Below are 13,158 nucleotides of genomic sequence, written 5' to 3' on the forward strand. Positions count from 1 at the left end.
GCGTGAGGAAAGTGAAGCCGACGACCAGCAACTGCATTTACCCAGTGATCTGTGTGATTGGACACAGCTGATCATGTGGTAAAAGGCTGCTATGATTGCCCTTTTACCACATCACGTGATCAGCTGTGTACATAGGACACAGCAATCACGGAGATCACCAGATGTGCGCCGCTGGGGGCACGCGGGAGGGCGCGTTCTAGGAGGATGTCGTATGACGCCTTCCCAGAACTGGACAACCGCGCTGTAGCCTTCATTCAGCTATAGGCTGGTTGTCAAGTGGTTAAGAAGCCAGTACCTGATGACGTCCTTAACAACCAGCTATTCACCAATATGCTTTGCAATGCAACACATGTAACACACACCACAAAACGCACAGCAACCGCGGTATAAACGTGTGAAATATGCATATGTGTTTTTGCCGCAGGTCAGCGTGAAAGTAGCCTAAGTGATGACACAGCCCCTGTGATGTTCCTTGTCACATGGTGTTTCGGGAAGTAAATAGAGGAAGGCTTGTGAGAGTGAGAACCTATACTGGAGATCTGTGATCATGTCATTAGAGCAAAGGTGTCTTCACATCGCAGCATTTCAGGATACTGAGAATATTCATTAGAATGCACACGTGCCAGAGGTGTCACCAGGAAGGTAAACATCAGTAATGTATTAACCGCTTCCCGTCCACCCTATATAGAAGTACTGCTACAAGGCGGCAGGGGTGCACAAAATCACGTGTATATACCTGATTTTACATTGCCAGGTAGTGGGCGCATGTGTGCCCTACCCCCCGCGCCATCATTAGCGGCTGCGGCTATCAGTCACCACACCTGGTTATGGCCAAACATCTGTAAAGGGGGGTGGGGGGGAGAATGGTTTGTAAACAAAACAGTTCTCTTCCCTGTCAGCTCCTGCACACTGCTTTGCATGGCTGTGCATAGCACTAACACACAGCCCCATAGTAACACAGCACACAGGTTAACCCTTTGATCGCCCCACATGTTAACCCCTTCCTGCCCACTGCCATTAGTGCAGTGTCAGTGGTTTTTATTAGCACTGATCACTATATTGGTGTCCTTAGGGATGTCAGTGACAACAGGTCAGTTCCCCCCCAGTGTCAGAATGGCCACCACAGTCCTGCTATACGTTGCGGATCGCCATCATTACTAGTAAAAAAAAAAAATAAATAAAACCCAGTATATATACCGCCATTTGTAAACACTATAAATTTCACGTAAGCCAATTAATTTACACATATTGGGATTTTTTATAGCAAAGACATGGAGCAGAACACATTTTGGCTTAAATTTATGATGAAATGTGATTTTTAAAAATTTTTTACTTGACATGTGTAATAGCAAAAGGTCAAAAATATTGTTTTTTTCTCAAAATTGTCAGTCTTTTTTTTATTTTTTATTGTGCAATAAATAAAAAACGCATAGGCAATCAAATACCATCGTACCATTGAGCAGCCATAATGCAAAAAAATGGCCTGCTCAGGAAGGGGGGTAAATCCTCTGGAGGGCAAGTGGTTAAAGGTTAATTCCCCTTTTGTAACATGTTACCCCCATATTCAGAGTGTAACATGTTATGAAAGCACTGGCCCCCGCTCCCTGCAGATCCCCAGCTTTGTCAGCTAGTGAGGGATCTTCTCCCCGATAGCTGTCAAATTTTTTAAAAATGTGGCCGTGCGGGGCTCCATTTGCCCGGCCGCGTCACTCCTCTGTGAATGAGAAACTACTAGTCCCGACAGACTTAGCGGCTGTCAGCTTGTAGTTCTCAATGAACTACCACGGCACTGTGGAGCACTGGGGTAGTTCATTCAGTCTTCCTGTCAGTATATCTGCTTGCTTGTACATCCTGTATGGGGTGAGCAGATGTACTGACAGATCTGCAGGAGACCTGCATGGTATCAGTGATCTGCCTATCGCTGGTGCAATGCTTTCCAGGCTTCTGCAGCAAAAAATAATGCACATTTTTTTACCTGCAAATAAAATGTGCATTTTTAAATTTTTTTTATCAAAAGGTGAACTTATCCGTGAACTAAAAGGCTTTGGAAGGTGAGAATACCGGCAGCGAGTATTATGGAGTATTTTCATTCTTGTGATTAGAAAGCCTTAAGGTATAACGAAGGATAAACTTTTTTTTTTTGGGTAGAGTGGAGAGGGATTGGAACACCTGTCAGGTTTTTATTGCTGTCTGTGTCCCTGGGAGATTCCCCCTCTCTGTTTGTCCTGTTTGCCATTATCATCGAAGGTAAAAGTCAAAGAAAATCCCAAATTTTATGTTGTCCCAAGAAAAGTAATAGAGGGAAAATCTTCCAATGGGGGACCCCAAAGGATTCCCTTAATTTGCAGGGATCTTCTTCACTTCCTGTTTTGGCTATGGGACAGGAGGTGAAGGTAAATCTCCCCAATGGGACACAGATGGCAAAAAAAAAAACTTACGGGGGTTATAACCCTCCCTTCCTCTATCCAAAATGAAAAAAAAATGTTGCTTATAGTTCTACTTTATACCCCTATTAAAATATTGAACTCTGCCTTAGCAGGATCAGTGATGTTCTCGCCCATGCCGTCCCTTCTCCCGCTTGTCTCCCCCCCTGGCGCCAGCATCTCAACTGTGGGCACCCAGCTGTGACACCTTGTGGCTTCAGAGCCTTGTGCCCACTGCGCATGGACGCGTTGTACTGCACCTCCTGAATGGTCCGTCAATCTTCTGTAAAGTGTCCTAGAAGACTGTGAGGGGGGAAGGAGGAGGGCTTGCCAGAACCAGGGATCCGCTCCCCCCTCCCCCCCCAAAAATGTGCGAAATGTGTCAGTGGAGGGGGTAGGAGGTAGACAAGCAGAGCTGCCCGTTTTGGGTGGAGCTCCCTTTAATATATCTATAAACATAACAGTCATAGGCTGGGGGAACGGCAAGACCTGTAAGTGTTAACTGCAGCAGAGAAAAATGGGGTTCCTGCCCTGCCAAACAGGACTGTGCTCTGTGGCAGAGCTGTGTAGATCTCAGGACTGGAGGGATAGAAATACAAATCCTCTGTCATATAAGACCTGTATAAATATTTCAGCCATATGTTTGAGGTTAATATTATATAAAGGCTGGTATGTGTGAAATGTATTTATAGATTTTGTTGTTTCTTTTTGTGTATTTTTCTCTCGGTTTAAAGTTCCTGCTGGTTTCTCCTTGATCAGTGATGGTCCAGTGAGCTGAGCAGTGTGTGAGATGATTCAGTAGGAAGTTGGGACCATGGGGCAGAAGAAAAAGCCATTTCTCAGGTTACTGGATTACCTGGTGATCATAGGAGCAAGGTAAGCCATGGTTCCTTTTCATGTTTTATCACTGGAGTACTACAGCAGGCATCACTCGGGCAGTTTAGTTCTATAACCAAAACACACATATAGTGTCAGCAGCAATCCACTGCCTATCCAGAGCTCCTTTTTATTCTTAGTAATTTCAGATCATACACTAGAAGGATAGATGACATTTTGGCAAAAATCAATATTCCATCTCTCTGTTCTCTCCCTCCTCTTTGGCTCAGAGACAGCAGCGGGAGCCATTGGCTTCTGCCAATCGCAGCCAGTGAGGAGGAAGCCGGGCCAGGCTGTGCTTTGTGAGTCAATGGACACTCAGAACTGGCTCGGCAGTGAACCTGCACGAGTGCTCCCATAGCCAGTGGCTTGCTATGAGGACACTTGGCAAAGGGGGAGGAGCCAGGACCACCAGCGGGGGACCTGAGGGGAGTGCAGAGCAGGTATGTATGACATGTTTATTATTTTAAAGAAAATGAAATGGGTTTAGAATCACTTTAAGTTGCAGTTCTGAGACAATTACAGGGGATTGCAATATCTGTTCTGCTTTTGAAAATGTAAAAGTCAACACATTTTTCAGTTTAAATCCGCTAAATACATTTAAGATGCATCAAAACAAAAGTATTGTAACAAAAACAAAGCGAAGAACATTTTGTCCACTATCTGCAATGCTGCTGAGAAGGACCCTTTCTCGCTGTGTGGAGGCAACGGTTGCCTTTCAGAGACCTGATACACCCACTGCTGAGTCAGAGACAGAACTCTCCAATCTGCAAGGTGCATGAGTGTCGCTGATCCCAAAGCTATAGGTCTGTCCTGTGCAGAACAAACGCTGCTTCCACAGAAAGAGCAAGGGTCCTTCTCTGCAATTTGCTGTCAGGGGACAGGCTTTTCTTCTCAGACTGTGACTGCTTACTATAGTAGACACACAGACTATGTATACTTTTTTGCTTTGAAGCCAGCAACTGAAAGTTGTGCCTGGTACACACTACAAGTTTGTTTGTTTTTTCAGCCCAGCGGTGATCCTGCCAGTAGGGTTGAATTCAGGATTCTGTGGTGGCCACGTGAGTTATTTCAAACCAAACTCCATAAACGGTGTCATCATGGACCTGCCTTTGTGCACCTGGACTCAATCATTTGGCAGAGTTTAGCCATAAAGTGTATGTACTGTATGATACAGCCAGCTAATTTCAGCAACCAGTTCACTGTGGTCTCTGGAAGGCTAAAGTCTGCCCATTTCATGCCACTTGTAGACATACATTATGCCATCCAGCACACTGATACAAGAAATGTTCACTTTTTGGTTGTCAGTGGTTTTTTATAAATGTAACATTTTGATGGGTGTGCATAGACAGACTTGGGTCACTCTCTCCTAGTAGTAGAGATTTGGGAAGTTGGTTCAGCACATTGTATAGGTACAGCTAAACCTGCATGGTCTCCATTTGCTGATATGCTTGCATCAGGTCTTAGGACCATAGAAATTCCAATCTTTTGGCCAGTCTCTGCGTCTTGTCTGGTTTTTAAAGTGGTAATAAAGTCTCCATTTTTTTGCCTTTTTAATATATTAAAATCCACAAATAAAACACTCCTCGGTAAATCATTTTATTTACAAATACGAGGAAACACTTATTGCACTGAGGTTATCAACGTTGCTGGCTGCAGATGTTTAGCAGTGCTTCCCCAACTCATTGACCAGAAAGTGCAAACTGAGCACATCACAAGATGACCCTCTTTGGGACTACATGTCCCAGCATCCAGTTGCCAGTTCTTTATGGTGAATGTAGTTATCATTTTTGCAATGACAGGTCCCTCCAGTCATTAAGTGGAGGAGGGAATCTGTTTTAGTGTTTTGCAATTTACAGCTTCAGATCATGATGCAATTAGTAAGCTAGTAAGGTGAAGAATATAAATATTGCATTGAATTTTTGCCACATCTAGAGATGGGAAGGCCTGGCAAAAAGTTTTTTTTTTTTTCTCTGGAAAAATTTGAAAAAAAGTAGAGCGTGGAATATGCTCTTTTACAAAAATAATTAATATATCTATGGCATGGCATTCAAACTATAGAACATGAAGAAGTTAACCCTACACTCTCCCAATGACACCAACGATGGGGCACAATTCCTTCCAAGGACTCGAAGAACAGGAAAGTAGGTTGGGCGCACGTCAATGATGTTGCAGATAAAACTTTTATTGGAATCTTCAAGAAAAATGCAATACAAACATGACGGCTCCCACAATACACAGAGAGCAGTAAACGCGTTTCACACAGGCATGTGCTTAGTCATCACTTAGTCAGTAATGTCTGTATCAAAACACATTTACTGTTCTCTGTCCATTCAGGGCGCTGTCATGTTTGTATTGCATACCAATAAATGCTTTATCTGCAAAATCATTGAAGTGCTGCCAACTTACTTTCATGTTCCTCCAGTGCTACAATCATGGATTGGGCCGGCACCAATTGATGTGTGGAGGGCACTCGCCTAGATTGGTCCTCCACATTTTCTACATTTTGGTTTCCTCCTTCCCAGTGACAGGAACGATGGGGCGCCGTTGCTTCCAGTGACAGGAACAATGGGGCGCCGTTGCTCCCAGTGACACAACCAATGGGGCGCCGTTGCTCCCAGTGACACGACCAATGGGGCACCGTTTCTCCCGGAGGCACGACCGATGGGGCGCCGTTGCTCCCAGTGGCACGAACGATGGGGCGCCGTTGCTCCCAGTGACGCGAACGATGGGGTGCCGTTGCTCCCAGTGGTACCAACACCAGCAAGCGGTCATGCAACACTGTACCCATATACATTTTTTAGCATTTTTTCGAGACAGATAAAACTTTATTTTGGTGGTATTTATTCACCACTGGGATTTTTATTTTTTTTTGCTATATAAATGAAAAAGTACAAAAATTTTGAAAAAATAATCCAAATTAGTTTATAACCAAGAATTATAATTTTTCAAAATGTTTTTTAAATTTTTAGTTTATTTTTTTATATTATCATTTGTTTTTGTTTTTTTTTTTTTTAACATACGGTCACCCTAGCAGTACAGTGTCACCATGTCACTGTCACTACTTGTGGGGGGTGATGAAGATTTTTTTTTTTACATTGATTGCTTTTACACCCATAAAGGCTGTAAAAGCAATCATTTTTCAATGACACTTTGAATGACAATTGCGCGGTCATGCAACACTGTACCACTGGGATTTTTTTTTTTTTTTTGCTATATAAATGAAAAAGTCCAAAAAATTTTTTAAATGTGTTTTTGTTATAACCGTTTGCAAATAAATAATCTTGGCCAAAATTTATTCAGTTATCTTTTTAGTAAATTATATTATCATTTATGTTTTTTTTATTTTATTTAACATACCGTCACCATATTGATACTGTACTTGTGGGGGGGATGAAGATTTTTTTTTTTTTTTTTCTTTTTCATTACACTGATTGCTTTTACACCCATAAAGGCTGTAAAAGCAATCATTTTTCCTTCTGTCTGGCTGCATTTTTTGTGCCATTGAGAAATACTGTGTGATCTGTGATTGGTCGCAGCTTGTCACATGATATAAGGCTTTTGTGAATAGCCTTGTACCATGTGCTCTCTGTGATCATTCACAGACTTCACACGTAGTAAGCAATGATGTTAGAAGTGACATCTTGCTTACTACTATTCATTTGATCACTGATTGGCCAATCAGTGATCACATGATCGGAACCTCACACAGAGGTCCCGTACAGCAATCGGTGTTTCACTGTGTCCCAGGGAGCGTACCCAGGCTGAAAGTGGCGGGCTCCGTTTATGAACGGCAACCCGCCCCTGCACTGCTTCTGTCTGGCCATTTATATACATGAGCCGGATGGGAAGTGGTTAAAGCATACAAGAGGTGTAGAGCTAGTTGCATTGAAACGGCAGCTGCCACATAAAACGTGCCCGCAGGCTCTCACCACTCTAAACGATATGGGCATCTAGTGACAATGTAACGATCTTCACATGGTTGGCAGATAAGATGATGGTTTTAATGTCATCCGAGTGAGCAGACCGTGACAGCCTCTGAAAACCCCGCCGGGTTACAATAGATGACCCTCTGGTTGTAAAGGCTCAAAGCGGTAGTCTTAGGTAGTGTAGCGGAGGTGGCGTATACATTACTGCCATGCTTGAATCAGCGTGAGGCGGATCCACACATGACCACCTGTGTAGGTGTGGCCCAGGGACTAGCTGACGCTGCCTACGTCAACACGTTTCGCCCACGTGACCGTGAGCTTTGTCAGGACGTCGGGACATACGTGCTCCCGGCCTTTTAATAGGAAAGACATCCCGTTCAGCCACTTAAAATGGCCAGGGGTGGTCCCAGTTTAAGGGACAGCACCTCTATGTCTCAGACAAACCATTACTTTTAAAAGTTATAGGTGGAAATCAATATAAAGCAATTTTAAACATCCACGGTGGTACTATAATTGCATGTTAATTCAATATATTAAACGGGGTCCACTTTTTCTATAGTTATTCATAGAACAGAACCCAATTATCAATGGCACAGACAGTGGTAATTCAAAGAACATTAAAAGGGGGGAAACATTTCAATTAAAGGGAATAGTGACCATCATGGCTCTAGAAAGACCTTTAAACTCATTTCATTATTTAACCCGAGGGGTGCCAAAGTTTTTATTTTAAAAATCCAAGTCTTTTCTTTCTTCAATAACTCCATATTAAAGTCACCTCTCTAAAGAAGCATGGCGGTTTGGGACTTCCTAATCTTTTTGCCTATTTTCAGGCGGCTCAGATAGCACGATTATCGTGTACTACGGCCAGGAGTTATGTCCCCCAGTGGGTTGGCATTGAACCTTATCTTGCTCTCCTTACGCTGTTGGGGCTCTTATGTGGCTTCCCAGTCGCTTGCGTCCTCCTGTTCTGTGTCCTACGTTGTCCTATTCATTAACGGTGTGGGATAGATGGTGAGCTCGCAAACATTTATTCTCCCAACATATTCCACTAGCTCCATTTTTTTGCAATCCCGAGTTTATACCTGGCTTATCACCGTCGGTGTTTCAATGGTGGATAAATAAGGGGTTGCTGCGTACCTGGATGGGCTTTGCCCCAGTTCTCTCCAATGTTTCATGACAAAATATCAATTGCCTCCTGGGGAATTATTTCATTATTATCAACTTATCTCATTTATCGGTATTAAACTCAAATTAATCACAGAACCTTGCACACTCAGTCCGTTGGAGGTCTCCTGTGGAGCAACTGGGATGATGAGGGGTCGTTTATCCATTGTCTATGCTTCCCTTGTTGACTAAATTATCTTATATGACTGAATGGGAACGGGATTTGAATAGCTCATTAGACTTGGATACTTGGCGAGATGTGGCCCATTCTTTATCAAAGATCTCGATTAAACGCTACTTCGTTGGTCTCTGGTTCCCAAGCGCCTTTTTCTGACTTTTCTAGTCTTAATCCTTATTTCTTTTCTTTCTCTGAATTGGTCTTTGATACTTTTGGTAAATCTCTATGGCACTTTGGTGCCTATGTTCAATGATAGATGTAAAATTTCCCATCTGGTGGTGTCCTTTGTATACAATGTGGTTGACTAGGGATATCTTTTCTATATTTCTCATGTGCTGTTATGTTCTAAGTATATGTTTATATACTTCATCTCACCGTGTTGGTGCATATTGTCTCTATTTCTATGTATACTGTTGTATACCAATCTTTCAGTAAAAATATTGAAGTATAAAATCACCTCTCTAACTTGAGGGCAAAGAAGCCTTTCACTTTCAGACTTTTTTGTTTGGTGAGTCCATTTTCCAGAGCTCAGTTCCCTGCCTATGTGGCTGAATGTGTTCCCGATATATGAGACTCTGGATAGAATTGACTCATCAACTTTGCTCATTTAAGACGGAGGGTAGTTGTTTAGCGATTAATTTGTTACTGTGTGTGGCCCGGGTCATTTTAAGGTGATAACGTTATCATACCTCATTTTAATGTGAATGGAGGATCTGTTGGCCTAATAGGTCTATTATATTTTTGTGAATTTAATAAAGCTGTTGGTTCTCTTTCAAAACCTCTTTCTTTAGGGGGTCTTCTGGATCCCCCAATATCTTTTTCTCTCTGTTGTATAATCAAAAAAGTGTGCTGTCGCTTTAAAGTTGTGTAAAACGTATGCAAATCACCAATTATGAATAATAGTATAAATTGACAAACTGAAAAAATATAAAATGTAACATTTGTAGCATTTAAAAGCAACTCAAAAGGTTCATGTGATCTATATGGAATCCACGTAGTGAAGAAAGTGCTCAGTGTTGATAAACCTCCACTTCAAAAAAGTGCTCCAGTGCTGGAAAAGTGCTCCTCAAAGGGAAAGAGAATGGCCTCTTACCAGATAAAGTGGATCTCAAATGATAGAGATGGAATAAGCTGATCACTCATTAACCTCCCTGGCGGTCAAACTAATCAATATTTTTGAATGTCAAAGTGGTACATTGTTTTGCATGGAAATATCTTGTTTTTTTTTATTGTAGGCCTGTAATTCTTAGGAATAACTCACTTAAATCTGTCCAAACAAAAGTCTAGTAAACATCCCGGGTATGATAAAGTTTGAAACCCGAAATCATAAATTATAATATAATAAATAATTATAAAAAATAATAATACATTTAATTCAATAATGTAGTCAAACTAAAAACACTGAAATTTGAAATAGAACACCAAGTTCGCACATCACTGAGCTCAGTCGCAGAATTGTTTTCAGTGTCTGATGATGAATCTCCCAACGAATCATTATTGCTCAATTCTGCAAGTGGTTCTAATTCACTATCGCTGTTCTCTAGCTGGTCTAAAACCGCTTTTGCCTCAAAGGGACGCTTTTTGGATGCCATGGACGTTCTCAAGTTTCCAGGCAAAAAGAACGGTAAAAGTGCAGGCAGGGCGCAGGACAAAGCACTAGGGACAAAATGTAGGAGAAGCACTACAATGTAATCCCGAGTGTGGCTCGGGGTTACCGCTTTTGTTACTGTAAATTAACCCCGAGCCACACTCGGGATTACCGCCAGGGAGGTTAAGCAGGCATATGTGAAGTGCAAATAGGGAGAAGCTTCATAGTGCAGTAAGTAGAACAATCTTTTTATGTTAAAAGTAATGCACTTACAGATAAACGGGAATAAACTTCTTCGTATACACAAACCGGTCACGATGTCAGCCGACACGCCAGTGCACGATGACGTCTCACCAAGACTCCGCCTGATGCGTTTCTGCAAAACCGGCGTGCTCTGTTGCTTGGTTTCAAGTGATCAGAGCCCCTTAGGAATCCATTACAGGTCAACATACACATCCAGGGGGGTTGGCAGATCAACTCCATTTCAATCTTATCATACGTAGTAAAATGTAATTCAGATATTTTCACTTTAAGAATGTTTGTTCAATATTCCAGTCATTAGTGGATCAAACTAATGTTCATTTTTGACCACAGTGGCAAGAAAATTCGAAGGAGCTGGATGGAAAGTTTTTCCCAAATGAACAAATCTGCAACAGTGTATGTGGTTTTCATTTGGGAAATAACATTTGTTTCAAAATCAAATGTTAATATCAAATTCAATTTTCGAACGACATTCATCAAACCATCAAATGTACTGAAAAATTTGGAATGACTGTTCATATGAACATTCGTTCAAAAATCTAATAGTGACATTGGCTGGCCCCCTCCTCAATTGATATTGGACCGACTTCTGCAGGTGTGACATTTTATACCAGGTGTGTGGCTCCACTCCTCCCCCTGGGGGAGTTCATGTGCATCTCCCATTCTTTTTGATGAGACGTCTCGGGAGAACCAGAGGTTGTTGATGTGGGTTTTTTTTAATTGTTTGAAGACACGTTTTGGGCTTTGTTCCTTTCCCCCATTTCTGTTTACATCTGGTCAGGAAGGAATAAGACGTAAAAAGAAAAAAGCAAGATATTGTCAAGACAGTTTTGGATCATTGTGGTCTCTGTTTTTTTTGATTACCATTTCTGTTATTCTGTTTATTACGGGATCTGCATATCCACATTGTTCTTTTTGTGTGTAATCCTACTGTTGCAGTAATGTCATTCTGGATTCTGTAAGTACTGTTCCATTTTCTCTATTATATTGACAATAAAAGTTGTTTGGATTAAAAAAAAAAAAGGGAAAAAAAAAATCAAATAGTGTATGGCCAGCTTCTGACAGCAGTCACAGTCTGTTTGCTTAGGCTTGGTTCACATATATATTGGCATTTGATGCTTTCTCCAGTGCTTTTTTCAGCTTGCTTTGCGTTTTTCTCAACGCGTGTTTGACGCATTTTGCATTTTGTTCAGGTTTTTGGTAAAGTTAATTTTTGTTGTTGCTGGGCAGAATAAACATGCAAAATGCGGCAAAAATGCACTACTGTGCACTTCAGCAGCTTCTCCATTGAAGTCTATTGTAGCAAAAATGCTGCTTTTTGCTTTGAAAAAAGTCCCTGACCCTTTCCGAAATGCAGCAGCTCAAAAAAGCATAAATGTGAACATGTTCCATAGGAAACCATGTTAAATGGATTATAGTGCGTTTCTGCAAAAAAACGCTAAAGAACACATTAGTGTGAACGGAGCCTTAATCTGCAGTTGGTAAATGGACTACATTTTCCCAGACAGAATTTTTCCTTTGCACATGACAATTTTTATTGTTTGCACACCACACCCTAAAGTTGGCCATACACTAAACAATCTAATTGTACAATCTCCTGAGTGACCAAAACTATGTAAGTCTAAGTTCAAACCTATGCATTTTCTACTGCATTTTGCAGAAATGCACAGCCATCTATTTAAAGCGGAGTTTCACCCAAAAGGGGAAGTTACGCTTTTTTGCTTTGTCCCCCCCCCCCCTCCCCCGCTCCCCATTAAGGATTGGCACCATGGGGGAGAGGGTGCCCAAATTTGTCAGGTACCCGCTCCCACTACCGCTGTGATCGCCTAGGCAATCGGAAGTGGGAAGTGGAAGTTGTCCTCCCTCCCCATATTCTTCTGGGACACGTGACAGGTCCCAGAAGACTACGGGACCATTCACAAAGTGCAGCGCTACTCACACATGCACAGCGGGCACCTGGCTGTGAAGCCGCAAGCCACAGCCGGGTGCCCACACTGAAGATGCGCCAGGGAGAGAAGGCGGCCGGTGAGACCAGCGGTGGTGAGGACACCGCTGGACCGAGGGACAGGTAAGTTACTGTATTTTAAAAGTCAGCAGCTGCAGTTTTTGTAGCTGCTGACTCTTCTTTTTCTTTTTTTTGTCAGCTGGACCTCCACTTTAACATGATTTCCTAAAGGACAGGTTCATATCTCACATTTTCACCAGGTGTGATTTTTGGAGAGGGACTTTTTAAAATGCATTTTTGGTTTTATAGACTTCAATGGAGACACTGCAGAAAAGTATGTAGTGTGTTTTTGTTGCATTTTTGATGCATTTTAATCTGCCCAGCAAAAAGTTAGAAAGAAAAATAAAAAACGTAAAACGAATCAAAAACGCACGTGCGACTGGAGACACTCCTTCTGAGACCGGAGCATAATAAATTGGTCTCTAGCTATTACTCCGCACTGATTCTGATAGATCGTAGACAATGCCATAGAACTAGGGAAAGATGGTATGCTCTTGTCCCAGATCTGACAGCTCAAAGATGGTCAGAAGTGCTTCGGTCATATGTGACTGCACCGTCAGGACCTTCCATCTGCCCCTCTACAGCATGAAGATCTGGAGATGCCGACCATTACCCACAACCAACCCTGAGAGCCCCATAACAGAGCACTTTGATTGGCTATGCCACTAAGATTATTTAAGATGGGTAGGAGGGACTCTGCAACATGTTATAAATGTTCAGTGACTTAGCCTGGG

General features: G+C 42.1%; 1 protein-coding gene across 8 annotated transcripts in view; it reads left to right on the plus strand.

Annotated features, from left to right (window-relative positions):
• The window catches only part of LOC149468331 (uncharacterized), a 654,932-nt gene that overhangs the window by 236,936 nt on the left and 404,838 nt on the right, over window positions 1-13,158 (plus strand). For all 8 annotated transcript variants that reach the window (XM_089670290.1, XM_089670291.1, XM_089670299.1 and 5 more), the window contains one exon: window positions 3,158-3,299. Coding sequence is in view for 6 of the 8 variants with exons in the window: in XM_089670299.1 (XP_089526425.1) it covers window positions 3,238-3,299 (62 nt within the window). In the remaining 2 variants the exon portion in view is untranslated. The remainder of the gene's footprint in view (window positions 1-3,157; window positions 3,300-13,158) is intronic.

The sequence above is a fragment of the Staurois parvus genome, unplaced genomic scaffold (genome assembly GCF_062004578.1).
Source record: "Staurois parvus isolate SC_StPar_1 unplaced genomic scaffold, SC_StPar_1.0 ptg000089l, whole genome shotgun sequence".
NCBI lineage: Eukaryota > Metazoa > Chordata > Amphibia > Anura > Ranidae > Staurois > Staurois parvus.